Source organism: Antedon bifida, chromosome 2 (assembly GCF_963402885.1).
Source record: "Antedon bifida chromosome 2, ecAntBifi1.1, whole genome shotgun sequence".
NCBI lineage: Eukaryota > Metazoa > Echinodermata > Crinoidea > Comatulida > Antedonidae > Antedon > Antedon bifida.
Window position 1 is genome coordinate 5,761,557 of NC_136227.1, and position 27,787 is coordinate 5,789,343.

Sequence of the window (27,787 nt, forward strand, 5' to 3'; positions counted from 1 at the left end):
ATCATCAATAAATGGGTCCCAAATGTCCATTTCCCATCAAAATAATTATCGTTCCGTTTGTTGACGTGTGGTGGTTTTTAATAACAACCATATGGTCATCAATATAATATGGGTAGTGTATTATTCACAGTTTTTGTGAATGCTGATAATTGACGTCACTACTTTATAAGTGGGGAAAATAATTGGGGAAGGGGAGAAATTTATTTACAAATTTTTCTTTTAACTGCTCCTCCATAGACAAAGAGATACTGTTTATTTTACGTGCCTACTAGCAAAATAAATTGTTCTCAAGAAAAATCAGCCAACCATCTTTTATTTGATCAGGTTTTTTTTTATTGTTGATTAGAAATCGTAATTAGGTGAAAATCTAGGTGTGTCATAAAAGTCGATCAAAACACATAACTGTAAACGTGTTGTAATCAAAGTTATGATAATGACTGCCTTAAGTAAAATCATAATACAGGCAGATAATTCACACACACACACGTTCAAATATTGATGGAAATTGTACGGAATTTTCACGCGCGCGTCAAGATTTTAGTACACGCATCAAGATTTCCATACGCGCGCATCAAGATTTCCATACGCGCGCATCAAGATTTTCGTACTAATGCATCAATATTTTCATACGCGCGCATCAAGTTTTCCGTACACACATCAAGATGTTGGTGCGCGTACATCAATATTTTGGTACGCGCGCGTCTTTGTCTTTTCTGAGATTCCGATGACGATAATTATACGCAGTGCATAAAAGAACAGTTTGATACATTATTTTAGAATTTAGATTTCCTTAGAATATGCTTGATTAGTTTTATTATTATTACTGTTCTTGTGTGGCTTAATTTTTCACTCGCTTCGAGTATTTTTGTTTCTGCAAATCACTCATGAATATCGCCCGAGAGTATTAAAATACCCTGGTTGTCATTTACGTCTTGTGTTTGATTTACTGCTAAATTGTCTATATTACTATATTTTAATGACAATAATCAACAGTATACCGTAGCATAAGGTATTGTACGAATTGTTCTCGTCTACATATCGTTATTTTCAAATTTCTATTCTCGCTATATTTTATTCATTGGATGCATATCGCTATCTTCATCCATTTTAACGCTACAATATAATATATTTTTCATTTAATTGGTTGAGTTCTTGCCACATGGCGTTAGTTATATCGTTATATTTTATTGAACGGGTCTATCTATCTTTTAAGCCGATAGATGTTGGGGTTTTACGATGTGCCATCTAAAATGTTCTTCCTCACTTCCAAGTCTGAGCACTTGACATGAAGATAAAAGTGATTTGTTTTGTTATTAAACACCAACACCAATTTTTTTCATGGAAGCCATCATCAATTAAATATTTTCAATATACTGCTTTATTTGAAACAGGGATTTAATGTTAATATTATCATTACTTTTATTTATCTCATTAAATAAATACCTTTTGCCTTTGCTGCTTGACTTAACTTCGAAGCTATTCGATAGAATTCTTCCTCGGTTGCCATCTTTGTATCATACGGGAACTTTTGTATCTCTGCCAAACATAAGTCAGACGACTTGGTCTGCTTTTGCAATTCTTCGACTGCTTTACGACCAAAGCTGGAATCTTCATACACTACAGACAAATAGTTCCAATTGAATTCACTAGCGAGTTGTATAATGGCACTGTTTAGACCAGCATCTGACGGCACGGTACGGAAATGATAGCCGTAGCGAAATCTATCGTTGAGTTCGGAACTTGTTGCCCAGTAGCTCACCTAGTTAAAATAAATAATATTGAAATTGATTATCAGAATTGTTGTAATAAGGTCTAGTATAGTTACTATTACAACTTCTGCTGCGCCGGATTTCGAGGAGAGGTTAAACATATATACCATAATTGATAATTGAGTTGTGAAAGACAAGAGAACAAAATGTAACACTTCTCCATAATTATCTTGACTTTTAGTCCTGTTTACCCCTCCATGTCACCCTGGCAGCAAGCATTAACTTTGTTATTTAGATGAATATTGGTATTAAGCGCATGAACTGAATCGGTTGATCGGACAATGGTAAAATACGTGAGAATGAATGGAAACTGACAAAATAATTGAAAAGATGGAGAGAGCGACGACAGAGGGCGTAATATTTAATATTTCGGCCCATATTGAAGATACGGGTAACTCGAGATTTTAATCAGTGTTTTTGACGTCGCCAATATATAAATGTTCCTGAAAATCAATAGAAATGTTATATGGGTATATTACCAAAAGAAATTTAGGAAGATAACTTAGAAATTGTGGCTATTATTGCGCACAAGAGGCATACAAAGCAAGTTTACTTGGCAAATGTTTTAAAAGCATTGTATAAAGTAGGCATATGTTACACAAATTACACATACAACAATCGAAAGTCAGTATCGTGAACTAAACTAACTGTTTGCCTGATTCTTATTACACGATGTGCCAGTTGTAAACCTTGCTATATGCGATAGGTCTTGCTTTTAATAATATTGTATTTGCTGTGAAACCCTTTAAAGAAAACCGAGCTCGCAACGCTAATCACGTTTAATGGTATTCAGTCATTACTTTACAATCTCTTAGGCTCGTCGTTAGTGGATACCACTCTTAAGTAGTCCCAACGCTCTCATACATGCGTCATTTTTTTCTTCTATGTTTACATTTCGGATTATATATTGAAAATAATGTTAATAGTCACAAAGTGTTAAATATTTCTTTGACATCTTTCCTCTTTTAAATATTTCGTTTACAGTAATTGTAAATAGTAAAACAGTGGAAACCCTCCTTTGGGATACCCTTCTAATTCAGAAGACTTGAAGGCAAGACTATGAACAATCCCTATTCAGGGGACGTCCCTGTTATGGAGCAAATGTGTTGGGTCCAGAAGGTTGAACTTAGTTCCCACTTGGACGCAACCTAAGGGACAACGCAAGTGAATTTACCAAGCACTTTTTTTTGTCGAACTAGTTTGATAGTGTAGACAGAGCTTAAAGTATCAAACATTACCATTTTATAAACTTGCATCTGTTACAAAGGTTTATTGCAGCACGTCCTTACGAATCATAGTTTAATTTAAAGTTAAATTTAAATGCATAGAGTCAATGATCTTGAGTTCTTGAGTCAATACCATATTATGTTGCAACAATAAAAGACGAGTAACACTTTTCCATTGCTTGTCCGTCTTATAGGGCAGAAAGGGAAACCTTACTGAGTCCTTATTATTGGCGTAATCCCTCTCATTTAAAGTTGTATAAGTTACTATAACAAATTATATTATGCTTATGTTAATAAGAGAAAGTCCACTAGATTTGTTCTGTAAAATGTGTGTGGATCTATGGCCCAAAGGCCTAAAATAAAAAAAAAGAAAAAGGCAGGTCGCATTGTCTGGAATGAAAAATAGGATACAATCTCTGAAAAAGCTGGAGTATTGTATGCTCCCCATGCTTATAACTTGATATAGAAGGCGAGAAATACAAACACGATGATTTCGTCACGAGAAGCATTTTTTCCTTTTTCTAACATTAAAAACTAATTTTCAATTTACTGTACGTTATTAATATTATTATCGCCTTCTTATCTAAATAATAATTACATATTATACGAGACATCACAAAAAAGATCAATTTTTCATATTTTGACAGCAAAGTAATGCAAACACTGCGATTCAAAATCACATCTGTTAATTGAAATTTACACAAAAAACAGCAAAGAGTTAAGGTCATAGGTCAAGGCCAATCTATAATTATAGATATTATATATTTTGTGATATTTTCCAGAAATCCTAATCGGCTGCTGTAGAGTAATGAGGTAAAAGATTACATTACGGGGAAAAAATGCATTGAAATATATCGAATAATTCACTTTTACAGGTTGTTTATCGTAACCATCCGGGATCTTGTCACTGTCGTCTGACTACATTACGTCATAATAAGACAGAATCCAATGCGTCAATACATTAGTATACTTTAACAAATACAAAACATCCGGAAACTGCACTTAGTAATGAACATTGCTTACGACATTGTAACTGTTTTAAAAGCATGACATATGATCTTTAACAAATACACTAAGTTCCCTAAGGAAGAGAGTAACAAATATAAGATTCTACTTAATGCATGTTGGTAACAAACACAAACAAAACAAAGCCATTTGACAACCATAGTGACTAAACCACTATAGGCTGTCACTCGAGCGAATAATCGTGATACGAAATATCAAATTAATTTGAGTAATACATGAAATATTGATTGCAATGTAAAAGCGCGCGGGAACGTCGGGTAACTGAGTCTGGCGATACTACGCCAAAAACGAGTTATATTTAATATTATCGTTGCATAAGTAATACTTGTATTGAAACAAAGGCCTAAAATATCAAAAGATATAAGCTGGAGGATGGAACGGCTAAACGTGCACTCTTCCGCTGTATGCTTAATAGAAATGAGTGTAGATAGCCTAAATCAAATGTGTTTTTTTCTTAAACATGAACAAATAAGTTGAAAAACTGAACTCTTAATTTGCCTGACAGAATTTAAGAATGTTCATATTGATGTCTGTAAACCACACCCTACAACATTTTTGTTTTTAAGTTTATAAATTATATTATTCTTTTAATTGCTGCGTAGCAGATATTCATATAATTCTGGACAGCAATTTTACCTTCCGTCATGCACCATTGCTTGTCAGATCCGAAAGGTCATTGTTTGACTACAAAACTTTGGCCTAAGACAAGCAAGTTTACGGCTTTCGAACCCATTATTGCAGGAGATTCATAGTCAATTGGAGGTATTTTTTATCCAATGAGAAGTGTGAAATAAACATTCGGTTTGTGTCTTTATGACTAGAAATTTCTAGTTATTTATAAAATGTGTAGTTAGGTAATTTTCAGGTGCTTGACAGTACATGTTTTTTTTTTATCATTATTTCTCTTCAGATACTGAAGGCGAGACAGTAATCTTGCGATAGATCCATAATTTTGAACACAGAGGATGAGCCCCAGAGTTTGAAGTAAAAAGTTTTAAAAACAAGTGCAAATTCTAATTCCGCCACTGTATCTTTAAGGTAAACAAGTTTATCTTTCGGGAACAGTTTCTAAAAGCTACTGAGTTCACTGCCAAACTATCTGACTGCTTAGCAGATTTATAAATAGACGAAAATGGACGTGCTTTTTGTTTAGGCGATTGATTAAAAACGTGACTAATGTACAGTTCCGACAGAATTAATAGTAAAAACTGACAATACATCAGCATGATAAAATCGGCCTTCTTTCTATATCAGATCTTCTATATATAAACATTGGTTTTTTTTTCTATATGTCTGAAGATTTATTAGGAATTAAGAAACCGTGGAAGCTCGCTAAGTATGATTGCTAATGCTACTTCATACAGCTAATGGGAATATAAATATCAGAAACTGTGTTTCACTCGGATATGTCCTGGAAAACAATGGCATGCATTCTGAATAAAATGTCCTCTAAATTATGTAATGATTATATGTGACTGTATTTAAATCTGTAGTCAGGGGAGGGAGAAGGGAAGGGAGAAGGGAAGGGGAGGGGAAGGGTTGGTATTGTTAAAGGTTCGAACAAACCCCAATTTTTCTTCAGTGCCATTTCCAGCAGCAAAAGTGATTATATATACTGTATATATATTCTTATTTATAGCAATAACTTATGCCAATTATTTTGTTGTAAGGACGAACCCATGTAAAAGGCATGCATGGCTACAGTCTTGTGTACATTCTAATTTAATACACGTCGCGTACCGCTTTTTCTTATTCCCATGAAACAAACACACAAGCATAAAGAAAGGGCCACCGACTTAGTGCCAAAAATGGTTCACAAAATACTAGTTCCCCTTTTCGGGACACCATTATTTAGGGGACACTCCTATTACGGGGTACGTTTTCCATGAAACGAATGAGGGGACACAATACGTGTTAATTTCGACCAACCCATGAACAAGGAACACTCCTAAGGGAAGACTTGATTGGTCCCGAGTGTCCCTTAATAGGAGGTCTGCTGTATTGATATCTTGTTGAAATGATAATAATGGCGATTAGAGGATTAATGTTTCGTTATTAATATTATATGTGTAACTATTAAGGAAGAAAGTATGTCTCTTTCTTAATACTTATCTACGGAAGCCCGATCGGGTCACTACTGTAGTTAATACATTTTAAGAGCTGAACGGGCTTCCGTACTTATCTAATGAACACATCATTTCGTTACTGAGTAGTTTACATATAAGAATGAAAGAAATAATGAAAACTCGCTACATCGCATTTCATTCAGAATGTGAATTGCTTTGTTCAAACACAAATGATATTGCTTTTTCAAGTATTCATATTTGTTTAAGGTCCCGGTGATTATTGAGAAGTAAATTTCAGTTGTGGATTTTTGTTTCTGATAATTATTATTTTTATGGATATGGATATTTATACCCGATTCCTATATTATATGGATATAAAATAAAATATATTAATAATATAATAATAAAATATCAATAATCTGGAAAAGATGCAGTCAGGATTAGGTGCCGATATGTTTTCCAAACAACAATAACAATTAAGCCAGAGCGAACATTGCATGCTGATTAGTCTAGAGACCGAAATTAGTAAAAAAATATATATACATTGTGGCACATATGGCGTTTCATACGTACAAAACATGAGCTCAAAAATCTAAACGCCGACAGGTGGACTAACATACAAAAGACAATAAATACAAACTTGGGGCAAGTATAGCTGTTTATAAGCATAAAACAAAACAATAAGCAAATGTGATGATGCAACTATTTCAATTACAAACAAGTTATTATAACAAATCGGTATGTAAAAATATCATTATGTTCATACTTGCGTTATCTTCTCGATTCGAAACAAACTCGCCATTTGTGCAGAAGTAGAACTTGACGAACCTCCTACTACCCCTAAAAGTGGACCTGAACTTTGCCTCTCGTCTGGACACTGACATTTCTCCATAACAGTTGTATTTATGATAAAATTCATTGCTTGTTGTGTTGCCTTGGAGATAGAGTCGCAAGAGTCGTATATTTCAGTATCTGAAAAAAAATTGTTGCTTAACATTCATTTATTCAACAGTATGTAGGCCACTGGCCCAAGTACAATAATAGATAATAATACATATTAAAAATTTAAGTAGTAGTAACAGCAAGATAATTGGTTCTCTTTTTATATGCGAAAAAGGCAAATCTTACCAGGTTATTGATTACTTTTTTCTTTTTGTTTTTCATTAGTAAAATAAACTTTTTATTTTAACATAATCAAAGTGTATTTCGTAATGTAATTGAATTTAACTTTAAAATGGTATACTTGATGAATATACTGTAACTAATATTTATTTTGGAAAAAGTGTTGTCGCATCGGTTTTTCTGTATGAATGCACCTTTAACTATAGCACGTTCACACGACGTATATGATGTTTACAAACTAGTGTTGAGAGGATAAATCACATGAAATCTCATTATCTGCAGGTAGCTCAATATTTATTTTGGAAAAAGTGTTGTCGCATCGGCTCTTCTCGTATGAATGCACCTTTAAACTATAGCACGTTCACACGACGTATATGATGTTTACAAACTAGTGTTGAGAGGATAAATCACATAAAATCTCATTATCTGCAAGTAGCTCAATGTCCATTCAAAATAACCGTAGTAATAATTAAATATTGCTGTCATTCACTCAAAACATCACGTAAATGAATTATTTCAATATTGAAGCGACGAATCTCTTCAGTTCATATAATCTAAAGCAAGAGGAAATAGTACTATTTTGGACGTTGAAGGATTATTATGCGAGATTGCTTAAGAGTTTGTCATTATTAGCAGCTTTAATGGTTTAAGAGAAACACTTTGTATTTATTTTCTGTTTTCCTATACATTTATGAAAGCGAAATAAATGGACTTTTGACGTTTACCATAACTTGACTGTAAAATTTGTCAGCTAAATTTACTATAAAGACAGCTCTTCCTTCAAGAAAAAGCTAACCATTAAAAAAAAGCCCACCTAAAAAAGAATCACATCTAAAAACGAAGCCCAGTTAAAAACGAATTCATCAACTTTTAAAAAAAAAGCCCACCTTAAAAAGAAGCTCATCTCAGAAAGAAGCTCATCTCAGAAAGAAGCCAACCCATCTAAAAAAGAAGCCCAGCTCAAAACGAATTCATCAACTTTTTTTCAAAAGCCCACCTCAAAAAGAAGCTCATCTCAGAAAGGAGCGTATCTCAGAAAGAAGCCAACCTAAAAAAGCTCATTTCAAAAAGATTGATTCAAAAAAGCTCATTTCAAAAAGATTAATTTAAAAAAGCTCATTTCAAAAAGAAAGGCCCATTAGTCAATTATAAGCCAACCAGTAACTAAAGAAGCACAACAGTTAAACAGAAACCAACTTCGAAAAGAAACCCATAAGTTAAAACGAAGAAGAATCCCACCTCAAGAAGAATCCCATCTCAAGAAGAAGCCCACCTCAAGAAGAGGCCCACCTCAAGAAGAAGCCCACCTCAAGAAGAGGCCCACCAGTAAACGAAGCAAACCTCGAAAAGAAGCCCACCAGTTAAACGAAGAAGAATCCCACCTCAAGAAGAAGCCCACCTCAAGAAGAAGCCCACCTCAAGAAGAATCCCACCTCAAGAAGAAGCCCACCTCAAGAAGAATCCCACCTCAATAAGAAGCTTACTATAGTCAAAAAGAAGCTCACCACAAAAAAAATACCCACCTCCAGAAGAAGTAAAACTAATAAATAAGAGTCATGGCAACGATGTAGAATGGAAAAAAACAGAAATATGTTCGGTCTTATAATATATAGTTGTTCTATAATTATCACGTTATACATACTGTAATTGATAGGCCTACTCTCTGTATAAACGAGTCATATCAAATTCATCAAGTAGCACACGTTACAGCGAAATTAATTCAGAATTGATTTTACGTTTGCTATAAAGTGTTTAGGTACGATTAAAGCTACGCCATTCTGAATGGTTACAGCTTCATTTCATTTAATTATAAATTATGCGTGGTTCCCACAACGACGTGACGCAACATAAGGAATTTGACCATTGGTCAACTCGCTTGAGTTGCGTCTACGTCCTTGCGTTGCGTGCTGCTTAAAGCTTGGTTCTCACTAGCGACGCAACGTAACGCGATCTACGCAACGTAAGGAAATGCCCTTCCAATCATTGTGTTTGCCCCCGCCTGCGTGAAATCAAACGTGTTGTTTGCAGCACTAATTGCGTCGTCGGTTCCCACTTGTGATTACGCAATACAGCACTTTGCGTCGATACGTCGCTGCGTTGCGTTCTAGTGGGAACCACGCTTAACCAACATGCTTCTATAACGTATACCTCCACGATTATTTTCAAGCAAAGTTGCCAATGTTAGTTTCATGTTTCATACAGACAATATCGGGGATTATTTTCTTTAATTTAGGCCTAAAGTGTGATAGATTGACATTTGAATAACCTATAATAGAATCATCACTGTATTGTTTTATCCAAACTAAGAATAAACCTCGTATACGAACTTAACCATCCCTGTGTCATATACATTATATTGATGGATTGCCCACATCGGGAATTTACATATAGTATAGGCCCATAGCAAACTAACATTCGAATAATGTAATTCATCATTCATAATTGCTTTATATCATGAAGGAATGATAACGATATAGAAAAACATGACCATTATCATACAGCGGAGCCCGAGGTTCACTGCTTCATTCATTCATCAGTGGAAAACTTCCATTTATTGTCATTTGCATATAAAATATACATAGACATTTTGTTTTCTCTGAGATATACAAAAACAGATAAGTGAAAAACTAACAAAAACAATTGTCACATCGCTCTCGTACTTCATTATCATATCAAAATTCTGCATTATTATATAGACGGGCAATGTAAAAACTTAAGTTAATCTCTGTCTACACTATCAAACTAGTTTGACAAAAAAATTGTTATGTGCCCAAATAAGGTAGCTGATATGCTTAAATATGGTAGTGATATGACATCATTATGTCCATATATGGACAAATCACTTTTTTTTTGTGACATAAAGTTTGATAGTGTAGACAGAGCTTTATAGATTACCACCGGTAAATATTATTGCATATTACAATGAAACCATCTTTTCCGAGACATTCAACAAAATCATTGTTTAAAGGTTGTCATGGAGAATGGCGATACTCCCAGTAAAATCATATTGTGGTACATTATGTGCTTCCAAAAATAAATAAAGTTGAGAATATATTGTTAGCCACAACCGTCTTTTGTAGCACATTAAACCTTGCTTTACTATTCCAATCAGGTTAATTTATGCAGCAATAACTTGATTTTGTCCCTCCATTTTCAATTATTTTGTTTTGCTTCCAAACTCCAGTCACAACCACGACATAATGATTACAATCATACATTACCCACAAAAACCAGAGCATGAAATTTTGTTTATTTTCTATAATTTAATCATCAAAAGAAAAATTAATAAAGAGAGATAGATACACCATCACCAATGACTGTTCATGCTTCGTATATCGTGTATAATAAGATTACACAATTTGGGTGTAATTTGACCTTGAGATTCACTTTATGTTCATATTATGTTACTTATGTAGAATACATTGCACCCAAGACAATGGAGAACTCCAACGCTAAACCACTATGCTAATTTCACACGAAAACACAAAGCGAAATTTTCTACGAGCTGACGAGTGGCATGGAATGAATGAAAAAGAATCGTATTCCAGCAATAATGATTCTAAACTATTCCTTTCTATAATTTAAGACAGTTGGCCTCGTTCTGATTTTAAACGATAAAATGTCAACTAAACATTATTAGTGACGTCAGTAGGCTATTAAAGAACGCCACAACTATATTAAAATTGTTCCATCAAGAAGAGCAGATAATAATGTTTATATGTTCAGGGCATGGAGGTATAATTCTATTTTTTTTTTAATTTTATACCTCCATGTTCAGGATATATGAGAGCATCAAAACAAGTTGGTTGGGGAGTCGTGTGGAGGAGGCAGATGGACAATATTATGTTAAGCGTGTGTGATGTGCCCAAATATGGTAGTGATATGCTTAAATATGGTAGTGATATGACATCATCATGTCAATATATGGCCACATCACATTTTGTTGTCACATAACGTTTGATAGTGTAGACAGAGCTTTAGGGTCAGGTTTATCTTTCAGTGTATTAAATTGAAATTTAACCCGGCAAATCTAAAATTAAATTGTACAGTCATACCATGGAGTAAAGCATTATTCTTTTACTCCATATGGTCATACCAGAAAATATGCTAAATTCCAGTAGCCGAACTGAATAAAATTATATCTAAAGGGGAAATCTTTAAATATCTATTGACTTAAAGTGAAATGTGTAAGGAAATTATCTCACACAGTGTTTTTCGTATTTTTGTTGTTCACGCATGCTCTTTGATACCCATAAATCCGCATCTTTCAGTTGCAGAAATGCAGTTGTAATCATTATCTTTTTTATGTTAGTCTTTTCGATTTTTGTCTCAAGTAGTATACGTATGAAACGCCATATTTGCCAAAATATTTATATTTTTACTAATATTAAATCAAACTTCCGTCTAGAACATAGACTAATCTATATTAAACAAAATGATATTTCAATAGAGAATGCTGTTGGTTTCGTATCCAATGCGCATGCCTACTACTAGTTAAAATTAGAAGATAATAATTGTATTAAGTAAAAATCTCTGTCGGTTCATTGCGCATGGGCAGTATATATTCGTCTCCGAAAAGATTGTTAAGTGTGTCATTAGAGCTACTGTAGCCTATTCGTCTTTTTTATGGTTTATTAGATAGCTTTAGAAAGAATCTACCACACTATCTAGGGTACAATGTGGACTTGATATATCCTAAAGGTTAAATCTGAAATTGTGTATTTCATCATATATTATGATGACATAAGCATGCCGAGAGCTAGTACTATTACATGCTATAATGACAAATTATGGTAAAGAAAATAACACCTTGCAGCTGAGAAATGAATGAGTGAGATTGAATGGCGAAAAACATCACTTTCAACTGAACATTATTATAAACATAGAAGAATGATTCAATTTAAAGATGCGTCTACATTTTAAAAATGTATTTATCTATTTTCAATTTTCTACGTCATAGAAACGACAATGGTAGCCTATCGGTACCAGATTATTATTGAACCACAAATTCAACCACATAAATACACTATTTTATCAGTATTTGTACGCGCGCGTGAGTCTGATAATCAAGTTTTTTTTTTCAACTTTCTCTGGAAAAAAAAAATAAAAACAAGCGTTTCTCAACTGATTTGTGTCATATGGGGTCTATATATCCACCAAAAAAAAGTTCCAGCTCATCTGGCCTGGGGAAAGTCGCCATTTGAATTTTCAAAATGGCCGCCATAAAATACAGGTTTTTGCTCATATCTCCGCTTCTACATCATTTCAGTTTAAAAAATTAGAGTTTTGATTTTAATAAACAGATTTTTATTTCTATAATTTAACCAACTAATAACACTGCAACAACATAAATGGAATAAACGCTATGTTGGTATGTTTACGTTTTTGGCTATAATCATTGTGTAAGTATAATTTACATTAGTTAATTGTATGTAAATAAATTAACAAACCTACGTATTATTACTAACCAACATTATAGGCACTTATAATATAGTATAGAAAGAAGGGCAATATAATGGAATTCACAATTCACAAGACGTAGGCCTATACTCTTCATTAAAAGTCCTATTTTGACAGATTATAATATTAACTTGATAAAGTGTTTGAAATCAATCATAATTTAATTGCATACTTAATTAGCTACTGATAAGCTTTTAAGAAACAGCTGCTTATTAATGATATTACATTATTCATTTGGTGTCAGAAATGTTGTCAATGATTGAACGTTCGCCGTAAGAGAAATCAGGCTATACGAAAATGATGTTTGAATTATATAAAATATACATTACGATGAAAGAAAGCTTTGAAGGAATAATCTGAAATAGTATGGCAATGTACAAACAATCACTGTACTGTCTTCTTGTAATTAATAGTGACAGTGAAATAACACTAGAAAACATAAAGTATCTATGAACACTACGTAACATATTGAATGTAAACAAATAAAGAGCTGAGTACAGTACGAACTCAGACTGCTGAGGCTTGATACATGCGCTATACAATGAGACCATCGTGGCGTTTTCATTGAGTGGATTAGCTCTTTCACAGCAACAGTTAGTTTTGTGCATTTTTTTGTCACACAATTTTCTTTTCACAAACACTCGATTCTGCAGATGTCTATTCGAGGCTTGTCTGAAAAAGTTTACAAGCTCAAGTAGTACACGTATGAAACGCCATATGTGCCAAAATATTAATTTTTTTACTAATATTAAGTCAAAACATCGTCTGGAACCCATACCAATGTCTATGGTAAACCTTAACTCAACATACGAACCAGTGACAGCTGGGTTGACATATATTAATACACTCGTATCTAGATGACTGTCAATAGTTAGTTAGTATCTACCTAGTGACAGCAGAATCGACGTATCTTTACATGGCATCTTATAAGGCAATATAACAAACAACTTTATTATTATATCATAGATTTAACATTATAAGATCTTAGTTTAGAACTGGGATGAGGCCTACACCATAAATCAGCTCTTTGTTTGCGTGAATAGCCTAAAAAATATGTTTAGCCTAATCGATGCAGCAAAGGTCTTTGAGTAGAAAGAAAGGTCTAATGCTGACATCTGTCTTAATGCCGTAAATTTCTCTTTTATTAAGACTGCAACAACAACATTACCAAATGTACGTCACTACAGGTGTTTCACTGTCGTTTGATAATAGAATTGTACTATAGCAATAACATAACAGTATTGCTAACAATTATGTTACATTTCTTTAGTTACTATTAAAATGTGTTGTCTTTGTCAATGTATACGTCCTTTTGGATCAATTATTAACCGTTATGTTATGATGGGCACATCACTTTTTTTGTCACATGTTTGTTAGTGTAGACATAGCTTTAGACGCAACGCAAGGACATAATTACGCGCGCCGCAAATAATTGGCCAATAACGCCGCAACGGATCACCAGAACGTAGGCTTACAATAAACTGCGTCCAAGTGAGAACCGATCTTTAACACAGTTCACGCTGTACGTAAACTCAACACGATTTTTGTTAAAACTACCGATTTACATAATCAACTTGTCGTTGATGGTTAGGTAATTCTATAATGTTTGATTCTGCACGAATTTTGTCAACAAAACGGTAATGAATTATATAATCGATTGTGTTGCCGATAACCAGTGACATTTGTTAAGTGGCAACACGTGACTTACGGTAAACCTGAAGTCACAATTGAGAGCGTGTTATCCATCTTGCGTTTATTCAATTCATTACTATGCTGATGGGTGGCATTATAGTTAAACGAATTATTGATTAAAGAATTCAACATCAATTTCCATGAACTTAAAAAATACAAGTTTAGATAGGAATATAACTAATAAGAATGTATAGCGTAAATGTCTAATTATACTGTTGTACATAAATTAATCTAGAAAAGGCTTTCACGGCGCAGACATCAGATTTTTAAGCAATACAAAATTGTAGAAACACGGAGAAGGCAATATAGAAACTACTTGCTCTTTCGTATAAATAAACAAGACCATATACATCATCTGCAGAGTCGCGTGCTCAAATATGTGTTTACCGACCGACCAACCGACCGACATAGCGAGCTGTAGAGTCGTGTTTGCACGCGACTAAAAATTGGAGTGGAGTTGTGGCTTGGCGGTTATGGTACTCGGCTACCAATCAGTTTCCTGGGGTTAAGTCTTGTCATGTCAGGATTTGTTCAATGACGAATAACAAATTACAAATCCAAAGACTAACACTGTGTTTATTTATGTAGAACATTTTTGTATTTGTCTTGAAGCAAGAATGATAGTAAATAAATTCGGTTATGATTATCCTTGGCAATTTGCCTAAATATAAAACAAAAATAAATAAATAAATATATAAATAAGCACCAACTTAAATTAAAGCAAGCTACAGGAATAACAAGATGACGGATTAGGACGGCAGCAAAAACTGGAACCGATAAAGACACACAACAAATGCTGGTAGAGGCGGATTCAAGGCAGGTCCCAAATCCTGAATTTCAAAACTTTTAATATAAAAGATAAAACATCAAATTAAGCTCAGAACTTAATTGCACCATTTTTAGACCCTGTCTCCGCCCCTTTTAAATCCAGGATCCGCCACTGGCTAGATCAAAAAAAGACAACACAAACGACTGCTAGAACAACTAATAAAGGCTGTATGATTTCCAGTGTGTGTGTTTACAAAAAAAATAAATTAATATTCATATGAAGACAAGAAAATAAAACAAAGGTATACAAAAACATAATTGTGTATTGGATATCAAGATTGGCAACAACAAATTCTAAAAATGGACATTTATGAGCGTTTCTTGAGTAACTGTGTAATTTAATAACATGTTATATTATGTTCCTTTCTTAAATCTATCAAAAATAGATATGATTTAATAATGATACGTTATGTCTCATTAGTTTTAGTTAGTCGTAGGATTGTGTTACAAATAAAGATATTTCAAAATCTATTGATATTTACCATGTTGACAGATAAATATCAATATCAATTCGTTTTGTTATTTGTCACTTTCAAAAATATTCTAAATAATATTCCCAAAGGGCATAACGAACTAACATTGCGTTAGTTTGACAATGTTTATTAAAATGACTTGTGTGAGGTGGATTCAATATTTTGCACTGTGCGCTCAATGGTTCAATGCAGTCACGGACGCGCGCGTTCCATTTTTTAACGAATAACTTAACGCGCGCGTTCAACTGTTGTTGACAAGTTAGGAAGCAAGTTAACTTTGTCAGACTTTGGTCAGACCTTTCTCTGTTGTTGAATTGCAAGGAACATCAAAACCTGTAAAAATGTGTGTATGCTTCATTTTGTTGGCTGCTTCTTTTCTCATTTTGCTGACGTAATCACTTAACCTAAATGGCAGAATTACCGTCGTATACAATGCAGGATTTGGTTTAATCGTTCCACAGAGAATGTACTATTTTACTACAAAAAGACAGAAAATAACAATAGTTGGCCAACTGATAGAATGTTATCAGAGCCGAAATTATTCTTCGAAATTGTTTGTGGAAACATATGCTGCTTACTTATTTTTATTTTGCAAATACAGAAAATAACCTTTTCTTTTGTAATAGGTCCATGCTTTTTGTGGCTAAATAAATGTGATTTTGAATAAATACAGTTTATCGTTGATGATGGAGTGAAATTAATATGCAACATTTATTCCAAAATTAGTTAAAAGAAACTTCCTGTTTTACATTGTGGTCCTGTCTTAAATACAAAAAAAAACATGGGAAAAAAGTTTTAGTTTTGAAAAAAGAAATGAGGTCGACATCTTTAGCTTTATATGAAGTAGGCCTAATTGTTGGAGAATATTTAATTTCAGCAGTTGGTAGGTTATTCGATATTTTAGCGCCTGCAAATATTCTGCAACTATGAATAAACATATATTTATGTTACAATGTGTGAAAGAGTCTGAAACTGTTTTTTTATAACCAATGATTAAAGATGTATTGTCCCCCAAAAACATGAAAAATGAAGATTAATTAAATCATACTTTGAATAGGTTGTTTTGTAGTTTTAATAAATTAAATCACTTCCGTAGAAAAAAAATTGAAAACAAGTAATGTTTCCACTTATAAAATGATAAAATAAATGGTGAAATTAAACCAAAAATCTATTGGCTGGAAGCCACTTTGACTATTTTTTTTCTTTAAATAAAGTTTTTTTAGGTAAATTTTTTTTTCTTCTAATTTTTGGGCAAAGTCGATAACTATTATATGTCATTGGCACATTCAACAACAAAAATGTTCAATAATTATTTTTTAAGGAGGACAATACATCTTTAACATATTTATCATGAATGGACATTGTTATACAAAGAGTACAAAATAATATACAATATAGTTCTAAACATTACAAAGCAAATCATAGATATATCCATTTTATCTTTGCATTTATACATTATATGTATTTACCTTTTATTAACATCAAGGTTAAATTAGACAATAAGAAAAAATTTGGCTTTTATCTCCTTTCCAAACATCTTTTATGCATAATATAAAGGCTTATACATAAAACTGGTAAATACGGTATTAATTTGTTACGCCCCTTCACGCATAGAAAGGCTACTTTTATCACAGTGTTCATTTTTAGTCCACAACTCGCTATGTTGGTCGGTTGGTCGGTCGTCGGTTGCTCAAATTTGAGCACGCGACTGCAGCCATGTATATGGTTTTGTTTTAAAGAAAATTATATAGTTATATATATACATACCGCGTATTAGTTGTTATTATTATCATTAATATAAATATATTTTTATTCGTCTATCAACACTAAAATTTAATAATAAAACATTATATCCAGGAATAGGTGTATCAATAATAATTACTGATGTAAATCCATGTGAGGTCCCCAGAGGACGTTGTAACGACACACAAGACATCAATGTGCTACGCACCGGCACATACCTGGCTAATCATGCAAGAGAAAGCGATGATTTTTAATATTTGATGGGCGATTATAATTGCCTGCAGGTGTCTCGTGTAGCATTGCCTGATTGAGTTAGGCGCGAACGTTCATGTTGGCCAGAAGAAGCAACAGTTCAGCAGAAGCATCATGCGTAACAACAGTCTGCATTCACTCGTAATGTGCACTCTTGCGAACATTATTTCAATTTAAACATTTTAAACTCACGTGATGTCTCGATCAGAAACTCTATTCAATCCTCAATATAAACTTTCGAATCTGTTACTGAAGCTTTGTTCCCATTAGAACGTAACGCAAAAACGTACTGTAAGGGCAACGCAAGTCATTTGACCAATCATGGCGAGATTATGCATCATCCATCGGGTCGTGATTGGTCAAATTACTTGTGAATTGCTTTGCGCGTACGTCCTGGCGTGAAACTCTAATTGTATACTTTATAATAATAAATTGTTGTAATTGTGTCAAGCTTCTAATTGTATTGTATGTCGTGTTGTATTGCTGGAGTGCCATAAAAACACAGCAACAGAATCAAAAGCATGGCATAAAAAAACCTCACGCTGGCCCGATCGCCGTCACCAGCTTTACTTGAGTGAAATGACAATGCATACGGAACACAGTAACAGAATCAAAAGCACAGCAGCAACATACTCATACTATAATGCATGTTTCTTAAACTTTGTGGCCAAATGGCTTTCGAGCCACGCGTGTGGATTGAAATAATAGTTATTATTTGAGTTCTGTGTACCATTATGGAGTATTCTTTACTTCATGTGTGTACACGTTCCATTGGTAATAAGATGGTATGTTTGAGAATAAAGTTTGACATTCTGTAATACAGGAATTATCAATAGAACATTAAATCCGTCGAATAAGCTTCGGTTAACATATAAAACAATTAATTTGTATGTGCGTAATAAAGTACTTTCCTAATGAACTGTCATCAAACATAAAACTATGGAACGCCATCGCTGTCTTCGGTAGTTTTCTTTACCATTACGAAGACATAAACAACGTCTAGACAATCTCATCTCAACGGGCAAGGAGCAGGTGTCATAACGGAAACAAGAGACAACAGTAATACCAACATCAACATAACATTCAGATGGCAAAAGCCTCAATCGAAAACGATGGCTAATGCGCATGCGTATTTGTATTTTCATCTATTTGAGTTATATTTGGAAATGAAGACAGAAGCATCTCATTGAATATTTACAACTCATCAAACTAAACCCTAAATAAACTTAATCTAACTCTCTAAATAATGAATAATAAAGGTTGTTATCAATCAATCACAAGCGACAGTTTGGATGACCAATCGCGTCGTGATTGGTCAAATAACTTGCGTTACTCTTACGTCCTTGCGTTACGTTAGTGGGAAACAAGCTTTAATAACGAAGAGAGAAGAACGACGAAAGAAAACGTACGAACAAAATAAATGCGTCAAAACGCACATTTCCAATTCTAATTTTGTCATTGAGTGAAACAAACGAGGTGACAATTTCGAAAGACTACAGTGACACTTTGATATTATCTTAACAACTCTTAGACACAATTAAATATTCATTTAATGTTGTATTTATACATTCATTGCTGTTTCTACAGCCATCAAGGCCATGACAGTATATCATCTCGCTTTACCTGATCTAAAGTTAGCGTTTTTCGATTTATTTTTAATTGTCCTGTAATTGAAGAGGACTATAGGGTGATGGTACATTTATAAATTATTGTCAAGCCTTGAGAAATATTGATAGTAAATATAAAATGTTTAATGGCCTCTTAGGTTCCCCAGTGAGAGGCTTAAGTGTTCATTACAACGAAGGAGCAGCAAGGGAAAGGATAATTAATGTTCTACAATTTTGTTCAAACTCAGTGCAATCTCGCATTTCCAATGACATTAAGTGTTATCAATTGTAGTTTGCACTGATGGACAGGCATTGTGTTAAAAATATAGGTAAAGACAGCAAAACAAGCAAAACTGTAAGCATAGAAGCTATAGACACAATTTACTTTATAAAGTATAGAGTTTATCACCTCCTTCAGGCGGCTATACGGTATATCTAAATTTGGAGGCATGATAAACACTTAAAATATCTTCTTTGTTTCATATAACATAAAAGAAGCATTGATTCGCCACCTCCTTCTGCTATACCTTACGTTTGATATGTGAATTTACATGTCATAGAGAAATTCTTAATGAATATTTTTCATCTCAGATACACACATGAAAGAAGCAGGATTCGCCACCTCCTTCTGCTATATCTTACGTTTAGTATATTTGAATTTGGAGGCATAGAGAACTCTTCATGTATTTTCTTTATTTAAGATACACACATGAAAAAAGCAGGATTCGCCACCTCATTTTACTATGCTGTATATAACTTATATGTATATATCTTTGCTACATCCAAAATAAACATGAAATAAGCTAATTTCTAATGCATTAAATTACATATGCAATGTAATCGGAAAGTGAGAAATAATCCATTAAAGACAAACATACAAAAGAACAATCCAGATGCCTAAATCATTTCGGTAATCATTTGATTTGAATTCTTCATTACGTTATTTTGCATTAATTTTCTTCTGACATTTTACATAATTCACTGTAATTGTCTGTAGCAATGATTAAAGTATGGTACTACACTGCCGGCGGTCCAATGAATTGATATGACATTGTTCGTACTAAAATTCCATCCACTTGTATATTGAAGAATGCGACGGAAGGAGAGAGAAGACATGAAAAGAGTGTGATGAGAGGGAAGAGATGAGAAACGAGAGGGTGAGAGACGAGAAGACAAAATGGGAAATATAAGAGAAAGGGCAGGGGTGAGAGAAGAGAAGAGAAGAGAAAAAAGAAGAAGATGTTAAAAGGAGAGAGACGAGAAGACAGGTCGAGAATAAAAGAGGAGAGACAACAGCGAGAGACGAGAAAACATAAGTCGATGTTAAGAGAAGAGAGAAGAGAAGAAAGTAGAAGACGTTAAGAGAAGAGAGACGAGAAGAAGTAGAGGACGTTAAGAGAAGAGAGACGAGAAAAAAGTAGAGGACGTTAAGAGAAAAGAGAAGAGAAAAAAAAGTAGAAGACGTTAAGAGCAGAAAGAAGAGAACAAAAGTAGAGGACGTTAAGAGAGGAGAGAAGAGAACAAAAGTAGATGACGTTAAAAGAATAGAACAAAAGTAGAGGACGTTAAAAGAAGAGAACAAAAGTAGAGGACGTTAAAAGAAGAGAACAAAAGTAGAGGACGTTAAAAGAAGAGAACAAAAGTAGAGGACGTTAAGAGAGGAGAGACGAGAACAAAAGTAGAGGACGTTAAGAGAAGAGAGACGAGAACAAAGTAGAGGACGTTAAGAGACGAGAGAAGAGAAAAAAAATAGAAGACGTTAAGAGAAGAGAGAAGAGAAAAAAAGTAGATGACGTTAAGAGAAGAGAGAAGAGAACAAAAGTAGAGGACGTTAAGAGAAGAGAGACGAGAAAAAAGTAGAGGACGTTAAGAGACGAGAGAAGAGAAAAAAAATAGAAGACGTTAAGAGAAGAGAGAAGAGAAAAAAAGTAGATGACGTTAAGAGAAGAGAGAAGAGAACAAAAGTAGAGGACGTTAAGAGAAGAGAGACGAGAACAAAGTAGAGGACGTTAAGAGACGAGAGAAGAGAAAAAAAATAGAAGACGTTAAGAGAAGAGAGACGAGAACAAAAGTAGAGGACGTTACAAGAAGAGAGAAGAGAAAAAAAGTACATGACGTTAAGAGAAGAGAGAAGAGAAAAAAAAGGAGAGGACGATAAGAGAAGAGAGACGATAAGAAACAAGGCCAACAGCCATTAAGTCGCGTGCTACAATGCAGAGTGATACCGGACCGACAGACAGACAGACAGACCGACCGACCGACCGACCGACATAGTGAACTATAGAGACTAAGAGACTAAAAATAACTTGTTTTAATATAATCTTTCGAAAAAATACAATACAACTTAAATTAAATTAAATTAAAATGATAATTCTAATCTAAATATAGGGTTTAGCAGCCCAATCATGCAAGTACATGAGTGAGAGTGAAATATGCAGCTTTATGGATTGAAATAAATCTAGTAAATATTGAATTTATTATTCCATCAGTTAGTATGAATAATGTAATTCTATAAATTACTGAACCAAAATACTACTACAAAGTCTTGTGTTTCCAAATATGGAAACCTATAGAATATCATTATCTGAAGTAAAAATGCATAAAATGAGCTGCAGTCAGTCAGGGTTGATCCAAAACTATGAGCCTGACGAATATTGTCCATAATATTAATAAAAGTAATTACATTTTATATTCATATAACATTAAACAGTGTTTGTGTTGATGGATATTATTTGTAATGCTCTTTATCATTACTGATATTTTAATTTTGTTGTGAAGTGTTTTATGTCGTGTTTAAGTGGAACATTAATATTGTATTCTGTTTATACTGGATAGAGTGTTTCACATTCTCTACCGTACTGTTACCATTGTACTAATAACCTGCCCTATTTTTTCCTTATACGAGACAACCTAATTGTTAGGCTGATAGAAATGTATTCATCATCATCATAGAAAATAATTAAAAAGCAGACATTAAGAAGCAATTACCAAGAACATCATAATTATTCGGAAAATATAAATTATTCACGAAATTAAAATGGCAGATCGTTAGTTATATCACAGCCGTTGCACTATTAGCACCGGTCATGTAAGCAGTAATGGGTTTCGATTTTGCGTCAACCTGGACCCACAAATTATGCAAATTAATCAATATGTCATTTACACAAATACTTTGAAGTAGGTCACTGGACTACTACCAATTTGGTATTTTCGATTTTACGATGTTTTGATCTACCCCTCAATTAATCAATCAATCATATTTCATAATATATATATATATATATTATACATAATCATAAAGTTAAATGTCAAATTCCAAAAAAATAAAAAATAAAAGATTTCGAAAAAAAGTGGGTCATTTTGAAGTATCATAATAGTTATTAACTTTCACCAAAAATTAGTTAAAAAATAACTTTGACTTCCAGTCACAGTTTTCGATCAAAACATATCTCATAATGCAACGCGCTTATTTGGCTACTCTGTATGCATAATCATAAAACTTCCTCGCGATTTCGGTGAAAACACCTTCTCAACCGTGACGAGTTGTAAACAATCCTAATTAGCATCATGCATAATGTATAATCATGGTTTGAAATCTTTGTTTACTTTCGCTCGCGACGATTTTCCAGAGGAAATGTAATCAAATTAATTTAGCTGTTAATTACGTAAACCTGTTGTTTTTGGCTCGAATTTTCGACTGAAAGTGAATAACTTTAATATTACTTTGATATGGCCAATTTTAATTTAGAATATTCTGACCTTCATTTTTTTGTGTTTCAAGGGACAATACATCTTTAAGGAAAGGGTACTCAAAATAAGAAAAAGTGACCGCTACACCTAAAACGACATAATAATCACAAACATTTATTTCTATAATTTCGCTAAACATAAATTATATAGATGGGGAACTTATGCAATTGTGAAATTGCATATCATTCTTTCTTTAATCAACCAAATTCAACTTTATTTCAGACAAACTGAATGAAACATATACATACAATAAAAAAGAAAAGAAATACAAAGCATTATAATATGCTAACCGTTATGGAAAGAGGACTAAGAATTATTTGTTGACATATTGCCTCTCTCCACTTAAAATGCATTTTGGAATCAATCAGTAAATATTCATAAATACAATTTAACATTTTATTTTTGCCTTTCATAATTCTGGAAAGAAAACAAGAATTCATAACAAGATGGAAACATCAAAGGTGTGAAGTCACAAGTAGGCCTACATTGCTGACATATAATACAGTGCTGATTGATACGGCACAGTATTATCAATGAGGGGGAGAAAAACACCTGGGGGTTGAAATATTTTGCAGCTCGTAACAGAATGTCAACAACGTGTAGTAGGTAATAATCAAAGATGTTGATAAAGATGCAAAATATGTCAATAAATGAAACGACAAGATGCGTTCGATCAGCTTTATACTTCAGCAAACAAAGAGTGTTTGAAGAGTGTTTCACGTATCTACTTACGATTAAGCAGAAAATCACTCAATCGAAAACCGTGCTTAATACTCACTGCAACAGGTCAGCGCATGCGTGTTGCCAAGACATGAACCAGCCCTACATTTACTTAAAATAAGGTTGGGAAGCCATGATTTTTTTGATAAAAATAGAAAGATAATTACTGTTCGGATTCAAAATGTATTTTTATTGTTTTGTGATGATAATTCGGTTGATTAATCTGCCTTGTGTGATTATCAGTGCGTGTGCGATATGCATGGATATTGTGATAATGGGAACAAAACGTGAACTTTAACACTATAGCGTGGTTCCCACTCGAACGCAACGCAACGACGTATTGACGCAAAGTGCTGTATTGCGTAATCACAAGTGGGACCCGACGACGCAACAGTGCTGCAAATATCGCAGGTTTGATTTCACGCAGGCGGAGGCAAACACAATTATTGGAAGGGCATTTTCTTCCGTTGCGTAGATTGCGTTACGTTGCGTCGTTAGTGGGAACCAAGCTTACGACGTGTTACGCCGTGAATATAGATTCACGACGTCAATTCAAGAAGTCGCGAATGCAACAACTCGACGTGATGTACTTACGGCGTCATGACGATGTAAGCGGCGTGATAAAATGCGATTACACATTTCCAGAGCTAACGTAACTTATACGTTATTATGTTTGCGTGTTTTAAAGTTTTTGATTTTTAATATTAAAATATTAAAAACTGGTATCGAATTACGTCGTTAAAAGCGTTGCGTTATGACATCAGTCTAATATCTGATGGCTGTAGAAGTACGCTTTCATTTTTAGAGATTATACAGACTTTGGTAGTATTAGTTTATGTGTGGTGTGGACTTCGTATCACTTTGACGTGTTGGTTGGCATGCGTGCTATGTATGCAAACATTTAACGTTAATTAATATTAATTAACATTGAGAAACATGTCAATTGATATTTTCCCGTTTCATAACATACTACGTTTTAGCGGGTAGATTTACGGTCCATTTTAGTTTTGTCAGCAACGTGCAGACCCAAACTACAATCGATGTAGGCCAGGCGCAAAGGATGCCACTTAAGTTAGCTAATTAGCCTACATTTTAACAATAATTAATCACGTATCGTAAATCACTTTCGACGAAGAAAAAGTAATTTATCGATCGTCTTATCCAACGATGAAAACGCAGCTTGATGGAGTAGATTATTTGCACGCGTCTCTGTACAAACTGTCATCGTGTTCAAATGTCACAATTGTGTGTCACAAAAGTTATAATATGCAAAGTCAGTAATGTATATCAGTACAATGCAGAGAGACAAAAGGAAGATAAAGATAAATATTTGCTCAGTTGAGTTCAAATAAAATAATTATGTTACTTCACGTTGGGGGGCTTTACACAGTATTGTGATGATAAATATCAGAAGAGAATAAGGAATAATGGTGTAAAGGTTCAGTCGCAAGATTACGCATCAACAAGTTTGACTACCGCAATCATGCTGCAATTTTAATTAAAATATCGAAATTGTCTTTTACTGTATACCATCTTTTTAAAAAATAATAATTTTTTAAAATTCATGCGTAAAGCTCTGTCTACACTATCAAACTTTATGTGATGTGCCCATATATGGACATGATGTGGATGGATGGATGGACATATTTGTGGATATCACTACCATATGTGGGCACATCACACTTTTTTTGATAGACAGAGCTTTAGACGCACAATTTGATGAGGGAGCGGATGTGAAACTTAGTATTTGACCTAATGTAAGACATCATGACAAACAAAGTACAAGTTGTCCTTTGTTGAAAATTGATTACCACTGGGATTAAGTATAAACATGCATGAGTATTGAGTCATTTATTAATTCAATTTTTCAATCTACAAATTATCGATCGGTTTAGTGTTTACAGAATAATTTAAAACAGCGACATGGGAGGTCATTACACTACACTAATATAGATATAAGTTATTCCAGGGATCACTCTTACCTGGTTATACTACCGTGTTGCATAAAATCGTACCGAATTATCTGTTCTCTAAATTATGTATATTAGCAACTTTTGGTTTTCGCAGCTGTCGAAACACATGAGCATGCGCAGAATGACTATTAGACTCAATAGCTGCGTAATCGTGAAAACTACGTCGCTCTATACAGGGAATAATTCGCCAGTTAGTTAGCACAGTAAAAAGCTATAACAAAACTATATAATTGTAAAACTATATTTCTAGACTCAAAATTGTGTTTGATTAGCAATATTACTGGACAAAAGTTACATTTCATTTGAGAGAATTTCAAACAAAAGTTTTACATTTAAATTTTTGTTTTGTCGTATGAGATTATGCTGTGGCAGTTACTAATACGTCATATTAACGTTTTCGACTGAATTATTTATCGTGGACTACTATATGATTTATACGTGACCAACAGCTTAACGTCTGATCTTTGGATAGGATAGGATAAAGCACGTAGGGAAGACTATTTAAATTTCCCCATCATACCGAACAACACATCAACGTTGATATATTTAAAATCAAATCCGTCGTTGTCTTAGCTAGAGGCATGCAATAGTTGTTTTTACGACCTAATACAGAATTAGTTAATTCGCCATACAGGCTAGAAACATTCGAGAATCATAAAGCTCTGTCTACACTATCAAACTAGTTTGACAAAAAAAGTGTTATGTACCCAAATATGGTAGTGATATGCTTAAATATGGTAGCGATATGACATCATCATGTCCATATATGGGCACATCACATATTTTTGTCACATAAAGTTTGATGGTGTAGAAAGAGCTTTACTGAGGGCATGAACATAACACTTCCTTTTTTAAACACAAATAAAAACTTCCGAAACCAACTGAAATAAATTGTGGAAAGCATAATCTTTCAAACCTTTTAAAAAAATTGTGAAAATTTTAAACTTTCTAAATCAAAAAATTATTTTTTGGTCAGGTCAAGGGATCACTTCCTCTATCCAAAAAATAATGTGGTTTTATACTAACTTATTCCTTACATTTGTTTTGCAGAGATACCCTATAATGTGGCAAGGAGTTTTAGCCTTGAAGAATGAAACATTACAGTTTTCAACATTAAATAAAAATCTTCCTTATATAATATTACCTCCTCGCGGCCAACAAGTCAATGTGTTTCGCTTTTGGCATGGTGTTTTTTGTTTAATAAACCGACGCTACTATTTCAATAAGATATATTTTGGATTTTGCTGTAGTGACGTTTTAAAAACTGAATCTTTAAAGCTATCAGAACTGATTTGTTACGACTAGTGTTCCGAATGAATGTTTGTACGGCGATTCTTTGGACGTCATAAATATCTGGATATTTCGCAGACTGATTGTGATTATACCATTGCAGCATAAGCCTAGCTAGCATAAGTAGTTTAGTGCTTACTTATAGCTCGGTTTCCTATTAGACGGAACGCAGACACGTAAGCGCAACGTAAGTGACCAATCACAGGCGATAAATTATTCGAACTGTTGTGATTGGTCAACTCGCCTGCGTTGCGCTTTAGTGTGGTTCTCCCTTGGACGAAACGCAAGTGAGTTGACCAATCAAACAGTTTGAATAATCCATTGCGTTGTGATTGGTCGAATTATTTACGGTGGGCTTACATCCTTCGGACTTGCTTGATGAAGAAACAATATTAGAAATCACCATTAATTAATTAATTATAATGCGGTAGCAAGTAAAGCGTGGTTCCCACTAGCGACAAGGACGTAACGCAACGCAAGTGAATTGACCAATCACAAGCGATGGCTTATTCGCTTATGATTGCTAACTGTCTATAACTTCGCTTGTCATTGGTTAAAACGCTTGCGTTGCGTTTACGTCCTTGCGTTACGTTTTAGTGGGAACCAAGCTTAATGCCTATAAAAGATATTTTCTTCAACTTCAGGAATTGGATGCGAAACACTACACACGTACAGGCACAACGTACGCATTGACCAATCACAAGCGTTACGTGTACGTCATTCTAGCGTTATATCTAAATTACAGAATCTATCTTTGTCCAGTTATTGTAGCCTACCTACGTAAAGCCGG

At 33.8% G+C, this 27,787-nt stretch overlaps 1 protein-coding gene across 1 annotated transcript in view; it reads right to left on the reverse strand.

Moving 5' to 3' along the window:
• Nucleotides 1-27,787, reverse strand: part of LOC144835969 (metabotropic glutamate receptor-like) — a 32,952-nt gene that overhangs the window by 3,616 nt on the left and 1,549 nt on the right. The window contains exons 2-3 of the mRNA XM_078691114.1: nucleotides 6,854-7,059; nucleotides 1,444-1,759 (exon numbers count right to left, since the gene is read on the reverse strand). Coding sequence (XP_078547240.1) covers nucleotides 1,444-1,759; nucleotides 6,854-7,059 — 522 coding nt within the window. The remainder of the gene's footprint in view (nucleotides 1-1,443; nucleotides 1,760-6,853; nucleotides 7,060-27,787) is intronic.